The sequence below is a fragment of the Rhinolophus sinicus genome, linkage group LG02 (assembly GCF_036562045.2).
Source record: "Rhinolophus sinicus isolate RSC01 linkage group LG02, ASM3656204v1, whole genome shotgun sequence".
NCBI lineage: Eukaryota > Metazoa > Chordata > Mammalia > Chiroptera > Rhinolophidae > Rhinolophus > Rhinolophus sinicus.
The window spans coordinates 197,237,227-197,262,328 of record NC_133752.1 but is presented as its reverse complement, the minus strand read 5'-3'; the positions used below and the strand labels follow the sequence as shown (position 1 = coordinate 197,262,328).

General features: G+C 53.2%; 1 protein-coding gene across 2 annotated transcripts in view; it reads right to left on the bottom strand.

Annotated features, from left to right (window-relative positions):
* Positions 1-17,252, bottom strand: part of FBLN1 (fibulin 1) — a 76,945-nt gene extending 59,693 nt beyond the window's left edge. The window contains exons 1-2 of one of the 2 annotated variants that reach the window (XM_019739265.2): positions 17,028-17,252; positions 808-913 (exon numbers count right to left, since the gene is read on the bottom strand). In XM_019739265.2, the coding sequence (XP_019594824.1) occupies positions 808-913; positions 17,028-17,109 (188 nt within the window). In that variant the 5' untranslated portion in view covers positions 17,110-17,252. The remainder of the gene's footprint in view (positions 1-807; positions 914-17,027) is intronic. The other variant, XM_019739267.2, reaches the window with a different exon arrangement.
* Positions 17,253-25,102: the final 7,850 nt, after the last annotated feature.

The following is a 25,102-nucleotide window of genomic DNA, read 5'->3' as shown; positions in this document are numbered from 1 at the left end:
TCGCATCAGAAACGAACGGATGGCAACTGATGGCATTTTCATACCCTCGCGTCCCTGACACCTGCTCCCAGGGCAAGCAGCTCTGGGGCCAAACTGGGACGCTAGCACCTGCCAGCTCTGGGTCCTGGGGAAGCTCGGCTTCCTATCTGTAAAATGGGGCGAACAGCAGGGTGAAATGCACATCAAATGCACAGCGCAAAGTAGGTGCTTTCTGAAGGCTTGCTGCTGTTTCACAATGACCTTGACGAAGGTGATCAACATCATATCGTCATTATTTATTCTAAGCTTCCATATTCTCCCAGGACTCTATCAGAGCTTGAGTCCATTCAGGGAAAGAGGAATACAAACAGTGCAGATGTTGGCTGCTGTGCAAAGTGGGCAGCCATCTGGGGGACTCCCTGTTCTGGACGGGCTCCTTGTGGTTTTGGGGTCTGTAGGCAACCCACACTTTGATTTGCAAAGCGCCTCCAGCTCATGATTTCATCACGCCCCTACAATGACCCTCTTTTTGTTAGGAGGAAACTGACTTGGCCACAGCACCCAGCTGTGGCCCAGGGAGCTGCACACCCAGATCGTCGTGCTGGCAGCCCAGTGAAGGGGACAGACACCGGGACAGCACAGTGAGGGGGAGCCGGGTCTGTCCATGGACCGCGGGAGCACATGGCCCACCGCACCTCCCGGCAGCCTGGGCGGATCTGGCCCTGGGCGCCCAGACTCTGCATGGAGGGGGGTCTGGCTGTCCCTTCCTCCCCCACTTTCTTCTGAAGAAACATGGTCCTGGCATCACCGTAGCCACTGAAAACATACCTGCATTCCTTGGATTCTGAAGTGTACGGCAGGGAGCAGGCCCTGTGCTGGGTGGCCATTCGGTGTCCATCTGCACAGCAAGCCTCCATGGGGACATCTGCACGCGCTGTGCAGGGAAGAGAAAGGGGGAACTCGTGACCCCCCACTCACCCCACACAAGGTCCGCTTTGACGTGCCAGCTCCCTCAGCTGGCCAAGGGTTCCCCTGCCCGTAGCACCATCTGGAGGCCCTTAGGTCTGCACTCCAGCATCTGGCTGGCGGGCACATTCATTCCTTTAGTCACTCAACAAACCCATGCAGAAAACTCACTGGGCTGGAAGCACAAACCCCACTCCTTCCTAGAAAGGCCTGAAACCTCAGCTGCTACCAGGTAACTGCCAAATCCAATTCTGACAGGGCTGCGCTCAGCTCCTGGGGTCCACGCTCACCCAGCTGAATCCCTGCTCTGGCCACATGCCGGACCTTCAGATGGGGACCCTGTCCAGATGAGAACTCTGCCCAGATGGGACCCTGCTTTCACAGTCCAGAGGGCGAGAAAAACAGTTACTGCTGACAAAGGAACCCAGCAGTCAGGGTACCCAGATACAAGCAACCCCACTCCTACAGGGTCAGAGATGGCGTGTGCCACTAAGGATGGACAGTGCAGAAGGGGGAGGTCTGGAGGTTTGAGCAGGGCTGGTACCAAAAAGTGGGACAACCAAGGAAGGCTTCTCCTGAGAGTGGGGACTCAGCCAAGGAGTACGGGGTGCACAGCCTAAGCCAAGCGAGGAGGAGAAAATGGAGAGGGGGGCCTCCAGTGCAGAACGCCAACTTGGGGTGGGGGAAGGAGGGCCAACATTTCTGGACCAGCTTCTGGGATCCATGTCCTGCTCTCACATTCAATCTGCGTAGTCACGTGGTAGGGAGGCATCAGCCCTCATACAGATGGGGAAACTGAGGCTGGCGATGGTTTCCATCCTTGATTTGCCTCAAGACTGCGTCTTTGCTTACAGAAGGACAAAAGGCTTACATGGGTGGAGCAGTTGGCCCACCCACGCCCTCACGCTGCGCAGAGATGGGAACCCAGGCCTTCCGGTCCCAGCTGGCTCTTGGCCCCACCCAGGCTGCTGCCCCCACGGGCCCCTCGGCTCCCAGGAAGGACAGGACCCCACTGTGCCCCCAGGGGGGAGCAGCCAGGTACCAAGTGGCCCTAAGCATAAGGGGCTCACGTGGCAGGGAGCTTTAGCACCACAGCCTCTGTAGCCTGGGCAGGTCACCTCGCGGCAGGAAATTTCAAAATGGGGCTTTGAGAGACACCCCATTTTCTTACTGATGGCTGTCCAGCACCCACTGCCAGGCCCAGCAGTGTTTCCTGGCACTGAAGGTCCTGGGTGTTCTGTTTGAGCCCATTATTCTCCCAAGGCCGGGCCCTCAGGGTGGACCCTGAAGGACAGCTTACTCTTGGGCTTCGCATGAGGCTGACACGGCCAAACACATTGGCCTTGACTGCCTGCTGTCAACCACCACAGCAGCTCTGCAACCCGCTGCTGCCCACAGAGACCCCGGGGTGGCCAGCGCCTGAGTGAGGAGGAGGCACCACGCCCCGAACCAAAACCCCCCGACAACCGACGACAGCCAGAGCTTCAGGCCCCCTTCCCAGGGCTTCTATCCTCACTCTCACGGGCTCCCTCAGGCTGGCGGAGAGAGTCTGAAGTAGTCTGGTCAAGGGTGATGGTCCACCCCACGAAGCCCGCCAACCCACTGCCCCCTGGCCACCCGGCCAGACACTACCTCAGTTATCCCCTCTCCATGCTCCCGTGACACCATTTGGTGAACGCAGGAGACTCACCTCGGGCTACGGTTCACATAAAATTGTGTCTCATCACAGGCCTCCCAGCACAAAGCAGGGGATCCCTTACAAGGAAAGCCAGCAGTTAGGGGATCCCCGAATGCTCCCTTTGTTCATTCTTGCTCCAACTAAATTTAAGAAAGCATTTACAAAACATAGGAACTTGTGGATCTCAGACAAAACATGGCTGTGGTTCACCATGGGATGATTGGCACCCACCACATGGCCTGACACCGAGGCTGATCTCCCCTACACAGCCAACCCCGGCTCCCCCTTCACCCCAACTCTAGCCAGGCCCGCTCAGCTCTCCTGCCTATGGTCTCACCTTTTCTGGCTTCTCCCAGCCTTTTCCCAGCCCTGCCCCCCCAGGGGGTGTAATGTCACCCCCTTCTGCAGCCTGCCTGCCAGCCTGGCCTGGGTGGCCCTGTATTCCCACGGCACACTGTCCGCCTTGCCTCCCACCCCAAATGTCTCGAGAGCTGGGCCTGTCTCCTGTCTTTGTACCTCAGAACAAAGCTGGCACACAACACTGCAAGCCTGAGTAGAAAGAGCATAAACACTGGAGTCAGACGGACTCGGGCTCTGATCCCAGTGCTTGTGGTTTCTTGCTGTGTGACCCTGAGCAGGCTACTGCACCTCTCTGAGCCTCCGCTTCCTGGGTGGTAAAATGGGGCTTAAAATACCTTTGGAGTTGCGCAGAAGATGGATAAAGCTTAAAAAGTTCTGAGCACATGGTGCTCCAGTAGACATGGCTTGGTTACGTGTTAAAGGAACAAAGGGGGTTGGCTCGCTGTTGCCCAGGAGCGATGGAGGAGCCATGGCCCCGTCTTGGGGTGTAGAATCCCCCAGGGATGAGCAGCAGCCCCAAAACTCTGAGAAAGGCAAGCCTGGTGAAGCTCAGACTCCGGCCGCCTCCTCGGCAGGGGAGAACTTGGGGCCTTGAGCTGGAGAGACATTTGGAAGTGATTCCAGCTGGGAGCCTTGAGCACTTTGAACCTTATTCTCAGCAGGACAATAAAACTTGAAGTCCTTCACTGAGCCCAGAAACTTGGAATGTCCCTGGAATGCTCCAAGTAGCCACAAAGCTGGAACTTGTCTGGGGGCCGCGTCCGGGTGGGATCCGCACGCGGGCGGTTGGAAGCCTCACAGCTGCCGAGGATCAGCTCACCCTCCTTGGGCGTGAGGCCCCCATCAGGGCCTGTCGGAGAGGCCATGACGAGCCCCCCAAGGAACAACAGGCAGGCTGCACCGTGACGAGGTGAAGGTGTGGGGACAGGCTGGGCAGGGTGTCACGTCCTCATTGCAGCCAACAGCCCGACACGTGATGGGCCCTGCAGAGAAGGCCCCTCACTCACCATCTCTCAACCCCTTCAATCCATTTGTACGCCACCGTGCCAGGCACACAGAGTCACACTGCCGAGTAGAAGTGGCGTAATTTCCAGCCCAGTCCCCCTCTCCTGGCATCTACGTCGGTTAGGATTTGTCACTATTGGCAACAGACAGTCCTGGTTGGCCGTCTTTATTCATAAATCTTTATTCCTAAAGCCACAATTATTTCCTTAGGCCAGAGCCACCGAAAAAGAAGAGCTGGGTCAAACAGAGAACACGCTCAACTCTTGATACACACAGTGGACTGCAGTCCCTGCTCACACAGCCAGCCCTGTGCCGGGAGCCGGTGACCAGGGGTCTGTGAACAGCCAGTTGGAGCCGGGGCTCACTGGCCAAAGCTCGTGGGCTCCCGGGCCAGGCTGAGGTATCGACCTGGGGATGAGCAGAGGCCCCGCTTAAAGTCAGAGGGGACCGGACGGAGTGTGCGGCTCCTGTTTTTATCTTGCTCCTCTGGAGTGCTTGGGGACATCACGGTGTAGAGTGGAGGAAGGTTTCAGCTTCAGGTAGACCTGGCTGTGAAGCCCTGACCACACTTAGCAGCTCGTCACCCCTGAGCACATTTCTGAAGCTGTCTGTGCCGTACATTCCACCTCTAACTCACTCATCACTCTCTCTCAAACTGCATGGCTTAAGTGACCCACCAGCAAACTGTCACATCAGTGAATGTCGGTATGGAACCTGCACTTCACACGGAAGGAAGAACAGAAGAAGCCCAATAGAGTGATGTCACCAGTGATGTGAGCATAAATGTTAAGGGGTTCCCGTGTCCCCAGCAGACCCTGCCTCAACCGCCCAGAACCAGTTCCTAGCCAGGTCTGCAAGGAGCTCAGCTGTCAGTCAAAACCCCAGACGTTCTCCTGTCAAACTCTCATCCCACTGCTCCTCTGCCTGGGCTCTGGCCCCTCTAAGCTCTGGTCCTCCTCTGTCCAGCCCTGTCACCTCCAGACATTACCCAGTTCTCTTGGGCTGTCCCTCCACACCGAGTCTCCCACCATCGCTGCCACTGCCATTAGCGCTCCATTATCACTGAGCGTTCACTGTGTGCCAGGCACAGCACCGGGGAGTCTTACTTAATTCTCACAAGAACCCAGTTCATTATGGTTCATTATGCTGCCCATTTTTCAGATAAGAAAACTTCAGCTCAGAGAGTACCCTGAGCACGTCACCCCTGAGCACTAGCCAGAAGTCACACAGCCAGAGGGGCCAGAGAGTGGCAAAGCCAAGCCTCGGGCTAGGCTCTGGCAACCTCCAAAGCTATTTTAGTCTGCCACCCACCGAATTAAAAACTCCTTTCTCCTGTCTGTGTCCCTACAGCACCACCCATGCCCAGTACAAACCGCGAGCCTCGGTACATATTAGTTAAACAGGACAGATTGGCCACAGACCTTCGACCAGGGGCCTGATCCCCAAGGCTGTCCTTGAAATGCAAAAGCTACTTGCACAAGGGCCTCCTCCTCAATCACGGGCTAGAGGGAGTGACCCCCGAGGGACAATCCTTGGCTGGAGCCCCAGCCAAATGCACGGCTGGTTAGAATTTCAGCAAGGGGTGGTGGTGAGGGGGGAGGTGGAGGGAGCATGGGTCTGAGACGCCACACCTGCGACTTTCTTGGCCTTGGAGAGTGTGGTCCCCCACCCATCAGAGGAAAACTGAGCTGCAGGGAAAGGAGGGGACTGGTGGAGAGGGGAACGCCGTGCAGCACTCTGGTGTCACAACTCAAGATGGCAACCAAGGTGCCACCTGCAGCAGGTTGGACTTGTGCGTCCTGTCCAAGAAAAGAGCTTCCAGTAATGGGTTCCGAACAAACGGAGCTGCCCACCTCTGTCTGAGCACTTCCTTTAGATGGTGCAGGGCTGGGCTCTCTGAGGCAGAAAAGCCAGTCCCAGTCCCAGGTCTGCATACACCTCCTCCAAGACATGTCCCAATTAGAAGGGAACCTAAATAGTGGCCTTTGCTGTTTTCATACTTGTCCCCTTTGTAATCAACAAGCTTTACTCTGGTGATGAAAATCACATTAGGTCAGAAGGGGAGGTGCAGTGACCCAGGGAAAGAGTGTCGGGCAGGGAGCCTGGGCTGGTGTCGCTGCTTTGATCCTGGTGTTTACGGAGGGAAGTGTAGTCACCATAAATGTTTGTGGTAACCCAGAGAAAGAGCATGAAAAATCATTCCTTCTGTGTTCAGATTCTAAAGATCCTAACTTCTTATCCTGCTAAAACCACCTGGAGTGCATGAAGTGGCCTGTGGACCATTATCTATCTTTCTTTATGTCCTGCAGAATAATGGTTGCATACGCATCCTTGGGTTAAAATTAGTTTTAACTTCCCCTTGATGGTTGCTTGGGGAAGCTGAGCACCTGACATTAACCTAAACACCTCATTTAAAATGGCGTTGAAGATACGCTCAGTGAAATGAGCGAGTCACAAAAGGACAAATCCTGTATGGTTCCACTTACATGAGGTCCCCAGAGGAGTCACATTCATAGAGACAGAGAGAATGGTGGTGCCAGGGGCTGGGGGGAGGGGAAGTGTCGAGCTAGTGTCCAATGAGAACCTAGTGTCAGTTTGGGACGATGAGAAAGTTCTGGAGACGATGGTGGGGACGGTTGCACAACATTGTGAATGTGCTTAATGCCACAGAACTGTGCACGTAAAAAGGGTTAAAATATTAGGTTTTATGTTATGTATTTCATCATAATAAAAAATACTTAAAAAAAAATTGAGTGTGTGCCATTTTGTTCCACCTTCGTTAGGAAAGGGACTGGCTGTTCTGACGATTAATTCACTTGTTGTTTTCAAAGGATGTCGTTTTAATGCACTAATCTGAAGACAGTACAGAGTACTAATTTGGTAAATCATGTTCAAACGTGTATTAAACATCCTGCACAGCGGTTTGGTAGTGAATACAATGTTTCACATGGCAAGCTATGAGACCGCAAAGGAGAGCAGATAAAACGTTAAGTAACAAAGTAACTTGTTAAGTTCAATAACTTGTAACTTTGTAACCAAAATAAAGATGATATAAAAGTGAAAAACAAACAAGCACACAAACCCCCCCAAATCCTGGGAGTCACACGCCTCCCCCCAAGACTCAGTGGTTGTGGCGGAGGGTGGCACAGACAAAGACGCCAGAGGGCCCGATGCTCAGACTGGCCCGGGCTTTGGCGCCCGCATCCTGGGGACACCTCCGCCTGCTCCTCGTACCTGGGGGACGGGCCCCTGTCACTCCTCTGAGAGCTAGGGCCCTCACCTTCACCAAAGCTGGGGACAGCCTGAGGCCCACACCGGCGCCTCTCCTGCCCCGCTCTCCAACTGCTCATCCTGTCACATGTCACACCTCCATGGCGCACCTTCTCAGTGCCAGCCCAGCTGTTCTCAGGGAGCAGCTGAGTCAAGTGACTGTCACCTTGGAGTGGAACAAGCCCTTAGCAAAGGGGGACACTCACTCCTAGAGCCCAAGGATATCAATCAGAGGGAAGACCTTCGGGAGGTGTCAGGAGGGCCCCCTTCCAGCATCACTTCCCCCGACCACGCACAGTAGGAACTCAGCAATGTCAGTGCCAGAGAAAGAGGAAGGGGGTTCCCAGGCAATGGCCCTGCTGTCGGACACAGGGCATATACTGGAGACGGGGCAGATGGCAAAGAGAACCAAGCGATACCCCCAGTCTGACCACACCCCTCACTGGTATGGAGGGTTTTGGCTGTGGTTACAGTGTCCGATCAACCAGGCCAACCAGCAGTCACAGAGCCCCCGGCAGCACCTCTGGAAGGGTACACAGACCCCCCTTCCCAGGCAGCACTTCCAAAGGGCGCACATTTGAAGACACTCCATGCCCAGACCCGCCATATCTGAGCAGCCCTCAGCAACCTGGGGCAAAGGAGCCCATCACCCTTCCTCCCTGGGAGCGATGCCAACGTCTGTGAAATACTTCAGGCGACCTCACGCTGGCAGCCCGCCCACACCCACCATGCGCTCCTGGTCACTCAGCGCCCGTTGCTGGGCTGCAGGAGGTCTTAAGGGAGAGATGGGGCCTCGGGCCAGTCTGGAATCTTCTGTCAGATAGATCATGTCCCTCTCTTCCGAGAAGACGCTTCTATCCAACGGTTTCAATCTCTGGTTCTGTAACCTGACTGTGTGGATTAGATCCAGGAAGCATAATGCCAAATATAAACCAAAAATAAACTCTCCTGCAAAACCTTGTTGATCTTGACTCAAACATCACAAAGGAAGGCAGCGCTGTGGCTTAAAGCTGCCCAGCCCCGAACCAGCTCCATCTCTCACTAAACCTCCTGAGCCCCTTTCTCCTGGCCAAGGGGGTGCTAACAGCGCCCGCTGTGCTTGGCTGGGAAGATCAACCAATAAATAAATAACTGGGCATAAATAACTCAGGCAAAGGGTTTAAATCAGAACCTGACCACAGAAAAAAAACAGAATCTTCAAAACAAAATAAAAACATTAGTGATCGTACCTGTGTGGGGCGAACATTGTTTGATATGGATCACACAGCCCTCCAGGCTGACAAGGCCAGATGGCTGGGGACCCACTATGTCACATCTCTTCAGGGAAGTGACACACCAGCGCCCGAAGGAATCGGTGAGCAGGTGGATAGAGACAGCCTGGTGCACAGGTGTCAGATATTATTTGTCACCTGAGACAGCAGCTGAAATGAAATGTCTTCCAGGTGAATGAAGGCTTCAGAAAGATTATGGCGCAGGTTGTGAATCGTGGTGGTTCTGATAGATGCCAAGAGCATGTTACGTGTTCTGAGGCTCATAGTCTGAGGAGCAGATGGCCTTGTCGAGTGGTAAAGATGTGTTCTTCCCAAGGCTACTGATGCCGGCCGGCAGTTGGAAGGGTTCCGCACGGCTCCTCAGGTGGAAGCTTCCAGGATACCAGCCTGCTGGCTGTAAGCACCACAGGGGCTCTGGGCAATGTCTGGTCAGCCCGGGAGCTACTGAGATGTAAGAGCCAGGTTGCTTATCATGCAGAGTACTGTGGTGGGACAGGGCTAGGGCTTGGGGGTCTGGTTATAATTCTACCATCGAGGGTTCTTCCACCTGGAGCAAGTCCAGGCCTCAGTTTCCTCATCTGTAAACTGGGGGGAGGAGCTGGCCTGGAGTCAAACACAGGCTTCCCGACTCCACCCTGGATATGGACACTAGGCTGACAAAATTTCCACAGCATTGCAACAAATGAGGGAGAATGGAAACGACCAAGGGAGCTTTTCCACAAAGCCAGCCTGATTCTGTGTAAAAGGCTTTCTTTTATTCTGAGACCTTGTCCCTCCAAAATTTGGGGCATTAAATGCCCTTTCTGTATAAAAAATGGTGACATACGAGGTGGTGGTTGGTTGGGTCTCTGTTTTACATTTTAATATACTCATTTAGCAAAATAAAAAGTGGACCAGCTCTATGAATAAATTAGAAGGGGAAAGGTGTGTCATCAGAAGCTAGTTAGCAAGTCACTGGTCTTGATTTCCTCTGCTCAAGGTAAAAGCCCCAGAGGTGGGTGTTTCGGGGGTGTGGACGTGCCCTGTGGGTCTCCTGCACGTGCCACGCTGTGAGCTCATGCCCCACCTGCTCCGTTTAGCATTGTCTGAAGCTGCAGCAAAAAGTTGGACGGGGTCCCCATGGTGACAGGACCCGCATAACTGGGAAGCCTGAAATGAAACGAGACGCTGACTACGAAAATGCCAACAGGAAATTCCAACCAAAGAGAACTGGGTGAGACTCAGTCCACCCCTTCCAGGCGCCCTGCCCTCCGAGGCTGAGGAGCCAGGAGGGGTCCAGCCTGGGCCTTCCCACAGTTCTCCGTGCTGTCCGAACTCATCTCTCTGTTCAAAAAGCCCTTCGTGTGCCAGGCTCTGAGCTTGGGGTGAGCAACGCAGAGGTGAAAAGGCAGGAGCCTGTCCTCAAGGAGACAGCCAGGGAGACGGCGGGCAATTGTCAGTGGGTTGCGTCCCTGTGCCTCCCCATCCCTTGCAGGTCTAGCATGAGGACAAGCCCCTTTCCCCCTTCAAGGCCACCAAACCTCCCCAGGAAGAGGCAGGGCATGCTTGAGGCCACACTTCCGGTTCCAGAACCCCCCCAGCACAAGAACTCCTGCTGCCCTCAACACACATGCGACAGCACCCATCACAGAGACAGGAGTCTTGGATAGAACCGGCAAGGAGGCAGGCAGCGGGGGAGGGCAGACGGCACATCTCTGGGAAGGAAGGGGGACATCTTCTACACTGCTTCCTCCTTGCAGCGACCTCCTGTGACCAAGGCCAGTGGACATGGGGACTGTCTTCACCCCACCCTCCCACAGCCCCGGACATGTCTACAGCGTCCCACCCTGCCCAATCCATCTCCCCTGGGTTTCCTCTCACTTCTCTGGCCATGTGTCACACTGTCATATGTCCTCTGCTCCTGGCTTTGGAAGCTAGAGCTCCTCAGGTTGGGTGGTCCTGGGCCCACTCCTGTCCTGGCCTAGCTCATTCACACCCACGCCAGTTCAAAGGTCCTTTCCTTGGGTCCTTTCCTCGGGAAATCCTCCCTAACCCCCAACCCCCAACACATACACACACGAAGGTGGGAAGAAGCACTTCCTTTTTTGCCTGGTCTCTTTGCACCCCGAACTTCCCAGCACTTAGCACAAATCATTAACTGTGCTTAGTTCCAGGAAGGCTGGGACAGGCTCTGTCTCATTCTGCACCCTGCCCCATGCCTGCCCCAAGCAGGCTCTCGATAAATGTCTGAGAAGGAATGAATGGACGTCTACCAGGACACTTCGAGTGTCCACAAAGAACGCTAATCCCACCACCCCCGTCCAGCCTTCCCCATTTTAGTAATCAGCCATCACCAGAGCTTGTGCCAAAATAACGAGGTCAGCCTGCTTTAGCCCTTGTCCCTCACCCTCCTCGTCTGGTCACTCAGCAAGTGCTGTCCGCTCTGCCTCCCAAACGCCCTGGGTCTATGCACTTCTCACCAGCGCCTGGCTTCCACTCCGTCCAGGGCACCTTTAGCCCCTGACGCCTACAGGAGCCCCTGGCTGGCCTATTGTGCCTCCACTTTAATCTCCCTATAATCCGTTCACCACGCAGCTGTCCAGAGTGGCTTCTAGAAATGTAAGTCAAATAATGTCACTCCCCTGCTTAAGATCCACGGGCAGCTTCCCAGTGCATTGAGGATAAAACCCATAGTCTGCAGCCTAATTTTTAAGGACCTGCGTGACTGCGTGGGCCCCTCCCACCTCGACCACCCTCTCAGGCACCCTCCACTCTTCTCCCCACGGCACACACCTGCCTCCAGCCCCTCTGACACACCTGGTTCCACTTGGGAACCTGCTGTTCCCTTCATCCGAATGCTCTTGAAATCCTTAATTCCATCTGCAAAGACCCTATTCCAAGGAAGATCACATTCCCAGGTCCCAGGGGACAGAACGTGGACATGTCTATTGGGGGGGGCCACCATTCCACCCACCACACACGCTAACAGTAAACACAGGAACAGATGAACTAACAAGAACATATGGTGGGATCAGTACCGCACCAACCAGGGCAGTGGCAGCGGGACCAGGTGGCTCTCAAGCTCTCAGGTGCGTGGAGTGGGGAGTGATTCTCGAGCTGAGATATGAATGACGAGGAGACACCCGTGAAAACACCTGGGGAGTTCGAAGCGAGGGGGCGTATTCTGAGGGTGATTAATAGCAATGTGTCTTTTGCTACCATACTTTTTTTTTTCATTTAAACATTCACCGTGTTGTTTGATCACAGTCTCCATCATAAAACCTGGGCTCCATCGGACCCCAGGGCTGGTTCTCTGACACGAACCAGGAGGAGTAGGGTCCTAGAGAGCCCAGACCCTGTATGTGGTACCCCTCCCCATCCCCGAGGGGCCTGGGCTGGCACTACAGGTAACAGTGCACATCACAAATGCTTTGCTTGGGGAAAAGAAGGGTCTGGGCCCCTGTCCCTTGGGAAGCAGTAACGGGTCCCCTTGCCCATTGGGTCTCCCAGGAACTTGGTGACAAAGCTGGGGGGAAATCCTATCTCCTGGTTCTGGCCATGTCAGCACAGCCCTCTGGCAGGGTCAGATGGCCCAGGAATCAAGCAGGAACACAACCCGAACAACTTCCGAGGCTGTCCTCTGCCCTGCTGCTTCCAGTACCCAGGACCAGCACAAAGCACTTTCCTCTCCAGAGGCGCCAGGAAGGGGCGATTCTCTCTATCCCATGGACAGTTCCAGACCTCCTGGAGCCAGCTGTCCCCACATGCAATGCCTCCCCTGCGGTGGCAGGAGCACCGCTGGCTGATGGTTCCTTGCGGGGCTCCTGCACCCCACCCCAGATGGCAGCAAGGAGGGCCTGACTCGGGCTATACCTGAGGGAGAGGCAGGGCCAGGCCAGACCATGGGCTCAACACCCCAGCAAACAGCCCTCCCACCAGCACAAGACAGGCTCATCCACTGATCTCAACCAGACAGGGGCCACCACCTTGAGGGTCATATCCAGTCAAGCCAGCTGACAAGCCCCTGAAGAACCCAGCCTGTGGCTCCTGCTTCTGTGGCCTCCCCAGTGTGTGGAAAAATGCCCTTCTTCCAAAGGATTCTTCTCACATACACAGCACTCATTGGGGTTAAAGTACTGTGCAGCCCAGTGGTTAGGAGCATGGAGTCCCATATCCCAGGCCTCTACTTACTACCCCTGTTGTCTTGGGCAAGGTACTTAACTGCTCAGGGCCTTGATTTACACGCCTGTAAAATGGACATAATAATAGCTCCTACTTCATAGTGTTGTTGAGAGGATTAAATTAGTGGCCCAATGTCAGACATTTCAATTATAATAATTTCTTGGAGCAGAGTGTGTTTTCATTCCATATAAAGCAGAGAGGGTGTGGGAGTTGGGGAGATCAGCTGGGGGTTAAAAGAGGCCGACCCCTGGAAAGGGCACTGCCTCCCCCCCCCTCCCCCCCCCAGCACAGCCTTTGGTCCTGCCTGCCTGCTATGAGCTGGATGACTTGGGACAATGACTTAGCCTCCATGCCACACCCTCTCATCTCCATGCTCCCCTCCAGGCTGAGGGTCTCTGATCCCAGGAAAGTTGACTTAATGGGTGTCCCCCTCTGTTTTGTTATGTGGCCACATTTGAGATTACTGTAAGGAACTATACAGAGCCTGTACAAGCTATTATTAACGAAATCATTATAATTCACCGTTTCACAAAAGGAAAATCTTTTGTTGTAGGTAATATACTGGCAAAACAATTGTGTCAGTTAGAACTGTTTTCATAAAACTACCTGCAAAGCTGCCCCCCCACTGCACCCATTGCTCAAGAGCCCCACCAGCAAAGGAATGGGCGGGGGACCGTGCGTAGGCACTGCCATCCTCCCCAAGCCTGAGGAGGAGGCCCAACTCCTGCAAGCTCCGTGGAAGTCCCACTTTCTCTCGCCTTCTGGGCCCTTATCCATGCCTTTCCTTGTGCTGGGAATACCTTCCCCACTCTCCTCCCAAACCTCCGCACAAACCTAGTCAACTCCTTCTGCTCCTTTACAGCCCCGTTTGCAGACTGCTTCCTCCAGGAAGGCTTCCCTGAGTTTCTGGCAGTTGGAGTTGGTTTCTGATAAAAGTGAACTAGCATCTTAGGATGATTAACCATAAAGCTGGGAGGACTAATGGGAGAAGCTAGGCCGCCTTGTTAACTCTCTAGTCCTGACTTCCTGTTAAACTCTGTGGTAACCTCCGGGGGGAGGGATTCTTCTAGAGAGAGAGAACCTCATGGGAAGCTCTGGTTTTGCACGTGTGAGGCCGGTTGGAGCCCCAGTCCGAGGAGTGCGTTCACACACTGCTGTAGTGGTTTCGTTTCTTTTTCTTTTCCCGAATAAACCGCTCTTTTGGTGGACTACCTGGAGAATTACTTTGTCCAGTCGACATTTGTAATTGTTCAGTTTTTCTGGATCCCCAGGGGATGAGCCCCATGGGGAGGGGGGCCGGGAGGCTGGGTCTCTCTTCTCCCCGCTGTATCCCCAAGGCCTAGAACAGTGTCGCACACAGCTGGCCCTCAGTGGCGATTTAGTGACAGAATACCTAAGGAGGCCAGCTGAGGCCACTGTGCATGACCTTTACCAGTATGGCTTTGGCACTCCTCAGCTGCTGGCTCGGTGGCCCTGTTGGACCTCTTTCCCAGCTCCGGGGGAAATTCAGTATTGAGTAGAACTTTCAGAGCCATCTCGGGGAAAAGAACACTGTCCTATCTCAGAAAAGGGGGCAACACAAATAACATAATAATCCAGCCACCACGACAGGCACCGTCCTTTGTTCTCGCAACACAGGGCAACCTAAGAAGTAGGTTTCTGTTACGTCCATGTTATAAGTGAGAAAACCACCAAACCATCCGTGGGCTTTTTCTGAGGGGTGACAGACAGAGTTGTTTTCAACCCACAAACACTTGTGGCGCCTGCTGGGACCCAAAGATGAGTGAGCCCTGCTTTCCTCCCACCACACACATACACTACAGTCCTGCGAGAGGGGGTGGGGTGGGGAGTAAATGTAGCCCTGCGTTGGGGGAAGGGCTCGGGTGGTACCAGGAGCAGGGCATGACTGCTCTGTGGCACGCACAGGAGAGGCCCTGGACTGCCCCTCGAGGCACCCCAAGTCTCATGTTCATGCATTTGGTGCTCCAGCAATCCCCCCACCCCCCACCCCGCCTGTCTGGTCCCGGCCACCCGACTGGGAAACTTCCAGGAGCAGCAGGGGCGCAAGCCACATGTTTGCAAGCCAAGTCGCTCTCCCTTTGTTCTCCCTCCCAGGACTTTCTCTGTAATCAGTTGGAGCCAGAGGCCAAGACTGTCTTGGAGAAAACACAATCCCCTCCCTCTTTCTCTCCTCTCCCTCCCATCAGGGCCCTCAGTAATTCCCAACAGGACAGATTGGTGGCTCGGCTCTGCTCCTTGGCATGGCATTTTGGTGGCCAAGTCACCAAATGAGTTTCAGCAGATTAGCTAAGGGCTCACCACTGGATGGTCTTTTCTGTGATGGCTTTTACATTGCTCTCCAGAGGGTAGGGACAGTGTCACCACTGGCTTTACAGGGCTTCGGGGAACCTTACAGCTTCTGAGCTTGCAGCCACAGAAAGGAAGCCGGCAATCTTCTAACTCCCTCACCCCAAACCATGCCAAACTTTTCAGACTCAGAAGAGGGACCTCCCCGCAAGAAACAAAGGCCACAGGATAACCCAGGTGTTCTCATCAAAGTGTGCAATGAAGTTAGGACACTTCAAGTTAGGACCTTCTCTGAGGGCCTAGGGTGCCACTCCAACCTAACCAGCCCTGGGTGTGCTCTCCAAGTTGGGCACTGCCAGGCTGCAGGGGGACCTTCTCACACGGTGGGCAGCACAGAACAGCAATGGAGTATCTGCAGACTCAGGCTCAGGAGAGGCTCATGCCTTCTCTCGGGGCCTCAGTTTCCTCGTCTGTGAAATACAGGGGTTCTCTGGGGCCACTTCCATTTCCAACAGGAGTCTTGTGTGGCCCTGAATCCAAGCCCCACTTGGTTTTCACTCCAGCCAGTGGTCACCAGTCACTGGAATGCCTTCCTCCCCTGCCTGCCTGACCAGCTCCTGCCCAAGCACCATCTCCTCTAAGAAGTCTCCTGTGAGCCCTGGGGGCCGGGGTGGCTGAGCCCTGTCCCTCCCCACACCATCTCCCCCACTGATGTCCCCCAGGACATGCCCAGAGTGGTGCTGGTGCCCAGAACAGTCAGAGATCCACAAAGGTCTGCTCAGCCAGCAAGTGAGCCAAGAAACCTCTACAGAGCCCCTGCCCCCGGCCCTCAGCCTTTCCTTGAATCCCCTGACTAGCATTAGCTGGGACAAGTGACCTTTTGACCAAGGATGAGGGTGGTCACCTGAGAGTTAAAAGAAACTCAACTAAGCCCGAGATAACGAATCTGGGATTTCAAGGGTGGTCAAGTGAGCTTCTGACCACGTTGGAGTGTGGTCACCAGAGAGTTAAAAGAAACACAGCTAAACCAGAGATAAAGAATCTGGGATTCTGAGGGTGGTCGGGCAATTATCTGGGCCTGGCTCCAGGAGGAACAAAGCCTCCAGGAAGGTGGGCCTGGCTAATGATTGATAAATGACTGGTCAGCATAGAGGTCAAAGGTCATGGCTCTGATCCTTAGGGCCTCCTGGTTACCCCCCAGGAGCTAGGCCTTAAGGATTAAGGGAGAAAGAACGGCACAGCTGGATGCTGGCCATCTGCTTTCAGTCCTGGGGTGAGGTGAGAGGGGGGTCTGGGCCACGGGTTTGCTGGTGGACACTCCATCCCCCTTGCCTCTGGGTGGGTTTGGAAGTGGCCTGTCCGAGCCCCAGCTCAGTATGGAGCCTGGCAGAAGTTCTGACTCATGGCCTCTGTTTCCCAAGGTAGCAGGCAGAGGTTTCCCACACACATAGCTATCACCCTGAACACCTCCAGACGACTCCCTTCCTTTCTAATTTCTTCAGGTCCACTCCCCACCCCATGACTGGTTTTGTCTCCCGGGCAAATTACTGTTCCCCACCTCCCAGTGTCGGTTTTCTCATCAGCAAGCTGGGCACAACAGCCCGTACCTAGGGGTGAAGGTGGATGCAGTGAGAAAAGATATGCCAAGCACACTCCTGGTGCAAACAGCTGAGGAGGCTGGCAGGCAACCGCGGGGTAGCGCTTCCTCTCCCCAACGCAGCACCTTGGCCCGGGCGGGTGGATGTGCGAGGGCCGCAGCTGGAAGTATTAGGAGGGGATCCGGGCTCTAAAACAAGTCCCGCAAACCAGCGAGGTGATTAGGTCGGGAGCTAGGAGTGGGGTGAGGGAGAGGAAACATCGCCCAGGCCTCCGCGGCCGTGGGGCGCAGCGCGAGCGGCGCACGGGCTCTGAGTCGCCAGCAGCTCCAGAACTTCCCAGGAGTGCGGCGCTGGGTGGTTGGGGAGATACTAAAGCGGGGGCCGTGGACCCGGGGCGTCCCCTCCCTGCTGGCCCGCCCCCCGCGCCCCTACCTGGGGCCGCCAGCACCGAGAGGCCAGCGAGCAGCAGCAGCAGCGGCAGCGGGACCCGGTGCGAGGGCGCAGCGCGCTCCATGAGGCTGGCGGTGGCGGGTTGGCGGGCGGCGGAGCGGACAAAGACGCGGGGCGCGGCTCCTTGGCTGGTGCGCGGCGCGGGGACAGCGCGTCTCCACGTACCGGCCGAGCCTCCGCAGCCAAAGCTGGGCCCCGCGGCGCGGTTCAATTATCCCGCCCGGGAGGAGGGCGGGGGGGAGGGCGTGGCGGAGGCGGGGCCGCGGGGCGCCGGGTCCCCACTCCCCCCAGGCTGCCTCCCCGCCTTGGACATCTGGGGCCACTCCCTCCCGTCCCCGGCCAGGAGGGGCGCTCAGGCCCACAGCGAGGGGTGGGAGCGAAGACCCCAAACTTCTCCCTGGTGGGGCCAAAGAACGGGGGTGCATTCGCGGGATGCACCCCCACCCCTACTCACCCCACAGCCTTACGCCAGTGAAACCCGATCTCCTCCCCACCCGCCGGCTCGAGGGACCCGCTAGGTATCAAAGGTTAGCTCTGCCTGACTCCTCGGAATGGGCGAGGAGAGACTGAGGCGGCGGGGGATCCCCGAAAGTTGGAGGTGCCTTTGTGGGGGTGGGGAGTGGGAATAAGGGCGGTGTCCACTCGGGGGACTGTCTGCGGGAGGTGGCCAGCGAGCAAAGACCCGCATACACTGTCTGCTCGTTCCCCTCCCTCAGCTGCCCTGGGAGCGCAGATTGCCCAGGGGGTCGGCAGGCCTGTAGCTGACCCCAGGTGTATCCCATGCAGGGACTGCCAATCAGGAGAGGCAGACAGACTCCGCCAGCATCCCCACACTGGTGGGACATGATGAGCCCTACAGCGAAGCCCGGGAGGAACAGAGACTGGATTTGCCTGAGGGGAAGCAGCCTTGGATCTGGGTGGACAGGGGCCACTTCTTTGTGTAGGAATTTGTGGCTGCAACCAGTCAGTAGTGACTGAGTCAGCTGGAACCACAAATGGTTTTATTAGAAAAATGAACAAACAGGAAACTAATGCAGGTGAAGATGCGGAGCAATGGGATGAGACCCATAGGAACACCACGTAGCAGGATGTACTGATCCCCTGACCCAGCAGGATGCCATCGCGTGCACGTGTGCACAGAAAGGCTGTCCCAGAATGTTCAGAGCAGCATCCTGTCCAGAAGTGCCCGGCATCACCAGCCCCAGAGTGAAAACACTGGCGTGGCCACACCTTGGAGCACTCGACAGCTCTGAACAGGGACAGCTCTGTACTTCTTGCAGCGACAGGATGGCTCTCTCAGACACAGCACGACACTAGAGCCAGACACAAATGAACACGGATTCTGCCTTTGAAAGGCAAGGGCGAGTTACAAGTCAGGAGAGTGATGACCCTTGGTTGTGGCTCAGTGACTGGAGGGGGCACGAGGAGGGATGGTGGTGGTGGCGGCGCTGATGATCTGTTTTTCAAATCTGAGTATTGGTTACAAGTTGGCTCCATTTATGAAAATGTATCAAGCTGTTCACTTATGACATGTCCTTTTCTGAATGAATGTTAGATTTAAAAATCAAAAAGACAAAACGCTCACCTCCCCACAGGATGCCTCATATAGCTGACGTTTGCAGAGAGCCCTGGAAAGTTCATGAAGAAGGCCCCACTTGCTAGCTGCCTCCTAGGTGAAGAAGCCTTCCCAGAATAGGTGACATGGGACTGGCCCCTGAACGGCGAGCAGAAGGGTGTGAAGGCTTTCCTGGGCAGACCAAATGCATCTGCGAAAACAGGCACCAGAGACCCTGGGCAGCTCGGGAAGATGACCTGGTCCATTTTGACTGGACGGGATGCCTGAGGCACATGCAGGGGGTGAGGTCCTGCAGGCAGTTGGATATGGGGTGCCGGGGAGCTCTGAGCTGGAGACAAATTAGAGACTCGTTAGTACTTTGGTATTAAATTGATTTTTTTCAAGCCATGGGAGAATAAGGGTGCCCTAGAAAGAGGCTAGAGCACCAGAGAAGGTGTCGTACGTGCCCAGACGTTATTTTCTTAGTACTCACACAGCTCTAGGAGGCTTTATGACCCCCTTCCTACAGATGAGTAAACCAGGCTCAGAGACGTGAGATCATTGGTCAAATTCTCCTAACTAGTGATTTGAATCCAGGACACTGGACTGCCAATCCCAGGCTCTCTCATCTGAGAGCCCATAAACCTTTCCCTGTCTTAGAAATCTGCATTACACGTCTAGTGAGTGACGAGGAAAGTCGTATACACGTGTTGTTGACTGCTCTCCTGTCAGTGGACATTGAGGTGGTTGGCATTTGGGGCCTTAGGAATCATGCTGCAGTGACAGCTGTGTGCTCTGGGCTCAGCTCCTAGCGTGGGTGCTCCAGGAGAGCCATGGCTGCACCTCAAAATCGAGTAACTCATATCCCTGGGAGAGGCATGAGCTGAGCCCTGGGTCTCTCCTTCTTCTCTCTAGCTTTGGGCAACGTCTTTGTTTAATCTGGGCTATTTCCACAGGCAAAAGAAACGGGTGTCTTATTGTTCCAATGTATGTCTTTAATCATTATAGAGGTTGAGCATTTTCCATGTGCTTACTTGCTGTTTGCATTTCTTGTTTTGTGACTCCTTTCATAACATTTACTCATTTATTTTTGTAATAGCAGAATCATTTATTACAGTGAAAATCTGGGGGGAAAATGCCATTTCTAACCATGGCCTACTTATGGTATGTGTGACTGGATTCAACTAGATATGTGGGATAGTGTGCCATGGCTGAAAAGGCCGAAGAGGAGGCCTAAGTAGAAGAAATGTGATCTTTGTGAACTAATATCATGTAAAAAAACAAACAAACAATAGAAAACAAAATTGCATGTAAATGTATAGGTCCACACGGCAATCACGACTGTAAAAGCTGCTTTCATGTAGCTAAAGATCAAAAGAAAACTAAATGGAAATGGATGTTGTATTTGATTGGTAAAAATTTTATTTTTAACATTTATTTTATTTTATTTTATTTTACTTTTTTTAGGAAACAGTCGAGGCAAGGAGGAATAATTGTACCAGAAACCTGGAGTGATAGAATTCCTACACTTAAACTTTACCCTGAATTTCTTGGCAACTGAAGTAAAAATCGAATTATGATCGCTTACACAGTTCCTGTTTTGTGACCACTTAATCAGGAAAGACAAGGTCCTTTGTGGCACCGGGTCCTAAGCATTTCCCTTCTGGGTCTTTATGTGAAAGTCAAGAAGCGGTGAGCGGCCCATTTGCTCATAGGTCATGGAAGATGGGACTGGTGTTTAGAGAGGTTCCATTTGGGGAATTAGGGCCTGGGGGAGGCCCCCACTCTCTGACTCCTGGGGCCGAGGCAAGATGATACCCCACCCCCTTTGGATTCAGCTCCAAGCAGGAAGTCGTTCATTATGTTCTGTTGTGACAGTGCAGCTTTTTCCCCTCTCAGAGAAGCTGAATAACTCCTTGCTTTCCCCCAATAACAAATAGCTCTCTGAAAGATCATTGTTGGCACCTGTGAACTGTTTTTCTCCAAGTCAGAAAACAACTGGCTTTCATGCTGCCCAGCCTTTGGAGGACAAGCTTCCAGTGGTTCTTCATGTGATGCTGCAATACACCCTGGGTGGTTTTCTGAGGGTGGCAGCTGCCCTGGCCCCTGCCCACCCCTCCAGATGCGTCCTGGCCCCACACCTCTCACTCACTGGCGACAGCCCCCGGGCCTTTGCACAGCTCCTGGAACACCCAAGCACCCTCCTTGCCTTTCCTGCCGCTTTGCTCAACCGACTCCTTTATGATACTTATCTCTCTTCATACGCCTGTATTTCTTTGTTAAAACATTGGTTTTTCTCCCTGCCCTCCAGCCAATGAGCTCCCTGAGGGCAAGGACTATGTCTGCGCATCTTTGGTGAGCAATAAATCCTTGTTGAGTGTGGGAATGGAGAAAGCCGCATTCCTAGCAGCATCATGAGAAGAGCAGAGCCTGGGGTCAGAGTCTCGCTCAGCACCACGACCACCACTGAGGTGGGCATTCCCCTTCCACGCAGCAGCTGAGGAGACTGCGGCTTACGGAAGTGGCAGAGCTGGGCCCACAAGCCCAGGGAATCCCTGAAATCCAGTGGGGCTCCCTGGGCACTGTCCTCTGCCAGCCCTGGAGCTGGCCTGGTGCTGAAAACCAATCACCTTCACTCCCGGCCCACTCACCACACCCTCTGGGTCCCTTCTCCACTCCTACACTAGGTCTTTTCCTGACTAGGAAGGCCCTAGGGGCTTTCATGTGACTAAGGTGACAAATGCAAAAAGAATTCTGCCCCTGCAAGTGGGCTGCGGAACATTAAGAGATTCCAAATTATGCTACATACACAAAATACAGAGAACGGCTGGGCTCTCCCAACTCTGCAGCAGACTCTCCTCAAACTCCCATCCTCTTGAATCTGTGCCTCCCACACAGCTCAGCACCAAATCAAGTCTCCCCTGAATGTCATGTTCATTCTCACAGGCAGTGGGGCTGCAGTGACCTGTGCTGGGCACCTCGGACACCCCCCCTTGCCTTCATGGAGCTCCTTCACATCTAGTGACAACCCCACATCATCAGGGCATGTGGTGACCAGGCAAGTCTCTCACTGGGGGCCCAGCTTATTATTCTGTCTCCCCCATGACATCTAACGATGGTAATTTTCGTGTGTCCAGCACTTTAGTGTTCCCCAGGCCTTCCTCTCTCTCCACTCACACAGCCAGTCTTGAGGCAGGCGTGCTTTCCTCTCTGTAGGACCCGTTTCACAGCAGGGGACTCGAGGACCTGCCAGCCTCCCGTGGACCAGCAGCCGGCCCAGGACACAACCTCAGCATGTCTGGTTTTGAGCCCACGTGTTTCTCACACCCCCACCCCACAGTTCCCACCAGCATAGTACCAGCCGGTTTGTCAGTGTCATGAGCTGAATTGTGTCCCCCCCAGAATCCATATGTTAAAGTCCTAACCCCCAGTAGCTCAGAAAGTGACTATATTTGGAGATGGGTCTTTAAAGAGGTGATTAAGGTAAAACGAGGTCATGTGGGTGGGCCCTAATATAATAGACTGGCATCCTTACAAGAAGAGATTAGGACACAAACACACACAGAGGGACCACCATGTGAGGACTTAGGGATGATGGCCATCGATAAGCCAAGCAAAGGAGAGAGGCCGCAGAAGAACCTACTGACACCTGGATCTTGGACTTCCGGCCTCCAGAACTGGGAGAAACAAGTTTCTGTTGTTTAAGCCGCTGCCCTGTGGTGCTCTGTTATGCAGCCCTAGAAGACAAACACTGTTAGAAAAAGAGAGGGTGAGGAAGACGTGCTGTGTCTGTGGTTTACAACATTGGACCAGGGATGGAAGGGGGAGGGAGAGCACGCACATTCCAGAACATTCTAGAACCACAGCTGTCCTGGGACTCTATGGATCAGAAGAATAATGAGGGCAAATGCAAATAAAACCACCTTCATTTATTTGTATGCTAAAACACAGTTCTTGCAGTGCTGTCCTCTGCTTTGCAGGTTGACGCTCCTCCGCCACCCAACCAGAAGCCCAGAAAACAGAAACGACGGCAGACAGCCCGATGCTGGGGGGAAGGGCATGAGTGTGGGCTGTCCTAAGAGTCCTACTGGCAAAGTGGAAACCGTGACCTCTCAAACGGATTAAAAGCATTGGAACTCATGTGGTTGAAAAAGAAGACGAAGGAGCCATTACATGGCTGAAGCAAATGCAATTTTGTTCTGACAAAATGAGAGAACTCTGATCAGGTTCTGCAAAAACTGCCCCCTGATGCCCTGAGGGCAGCTGTGGAGACTGGGATGGGACAGTCTTGCACTTGGCTTTCTGTTTGCTCCAGGACAGATTTGCATTTCATTTGCCGTTGCCACCACAGATACAGGAATGAGGTTGTGGAACCGTGAGTGGGGTTATAGGGAGAATCTATTCTTTTCCCACCTTTTTTGGAGGAGTTCCCCACTTAAGAGCCTCACAGAAACGAAACTCATTTCTCCCACGCCAGCCTCCCTTAAAGCAAGGGTGCTGGCCAGTGACCACGGCGAGCCAATCACGGAACCGCCCAGATTTCAAAGAGGGAGCTGTGATGCTGAGGGACTCTGATGGAAAGAAGCAGGGTTGGTGGTGAAGCCATTTTGTTGGCAGTTAGAAGCAGCAGCAGCAGAAAAACGTGGACCTTCTGGGGTGGGCACTGGCAGCAGAGCCAGCCGTGACCTCCGGTGTTGAGTGGCACGATGGTAGGTGGCAGTGACATCGCCTGACTGGTTTTGTGGCCTGAATTTGGCTGTGGCCCTGGCTTTACTCCACATGTCCCTATTCTAGCCCAGTTTCTAGGCTTGGTCCGCGGTGCTCCTGAGGATACTAGGAGCTGCCCAATACCATTTCAATAAATGTCTTCCGATTTACATCAGCCAGACCTGGTTTCCGGTGCTTGCAATGGAGGGTCCTGACTGATACTGGGATGGTTACAGAATTAAAGGAGTGCACATTTGCCTAAAGAGGCGGACACTGAAAACAGTGGCCCTAATTTCACCGCGTCGATTTAATATCTGAACATGACTTTGGTTGCCTGTGGTGGAGAGAAAGTTAATTTGTAGTTGGGTTGCGAGATAGTTGGGTGGAGTTAAGCAAAGTTTGTATATAGAGAGAAAGGGTATATGAATGTACTAAGCAGCCAAGGGGTGGAAAGGAGTGGGTACCTTTCGGGAATTAAGCCCAGCTCATGACTCTCTCCTTTGAGAACTGTACCCTTTATTACAATTTTTGTAGGTTTTTAAAGTACAGATCTTACATCTCACTTCTTTAGTTCTCAGCACTTTATATTTTATCATTCTGAATGGAGTACTTTTCCATCACGTTTTCTAACTTGTTACTGTTGGTATAAAGGAAAACTATAAGCTTTTACATGTTCATTATATACAACTATGTACACTATATATAATTACATCAGTTGCCATGAGATTTATAATAGAAGCAGAAACATAAATGGAAACATAACTAGTGTGTAATATAGAGGAATTGTTAAGTAAATATATGACATTCCCACTATGGAATATTCATAAATATGAAGATTTGCGGCAGAGGTTTTTATTAAATAAAATAAAAATGAAATCAGAACTTAAAATTGTATGTCTACTAGTCTTTGTTAAAATATATAAATATGGAGAAATATTGGGGAGAACGGCAGTTTCATTAGGATAATGACATTTGTAGATATTTCTGCACCAAATATGTTTTACTCTCTACATATATTACTTTTTCATTAAAGAAAAAAAAAATCTGAACTAGGCCATCCCAGTGGTTCTGCAGAACTTGGTTTTTGTAAAACCAGCCATTGTTTCTTTGCTTTGTTTTTTTGGTTTGTTTGTTTTTTGTAGGCTTATAATATCCTTTTAATTAGAACCACGCTGCAGAAAATTGGGAAGATGAAGGAAGAAAATGTATCCACCATCCCATTCTCTTGATACAACTGGAACAGGGGTGTGTTTATTTCCAGTGTTTTATATGCACTGTTTACACAGCTCATCTCAGGGCACACAGTCTTGTAACCTGATTTCCTTAATTAACATCCCATCACACACATGCTTTGTGTTACTACAAAGCCTCCATTCCTGCTCAGTGGGCAATAAAACATCATCGAGTTGGGAAAACGTCATCGACCCAGGCTCCTATTACATATTCGAGTTGATTCCAGTTTCCTTGCTATTATAAGAAATACTGCAAGGACGGTTTATTTGTTCATGAGTCTTTCCGCATTTTGGGATTGTTTCTTCAGGACAGAGTCCTAGAAGTCGGAGGATGGGTCAAAGGGCACACACGGCTCTAATGAGCATCTGTCTCTAAGTTGGGTCAGCCACCTGCCGTTCACTGGAAGGACAAATGGTTTTAATTAAAGGCCCAAAGTTTCCTCAGAGGTTCCAGCTGTGTGGCTGGGGGAGCGCGGGGGTCTTTGCAAGCAGAGCAATCTCGTTAGACTGCATGGTTGGCGCAGACAGTCTCCATAGGTAGTGTTCTGCTGAAAGGAACGCAA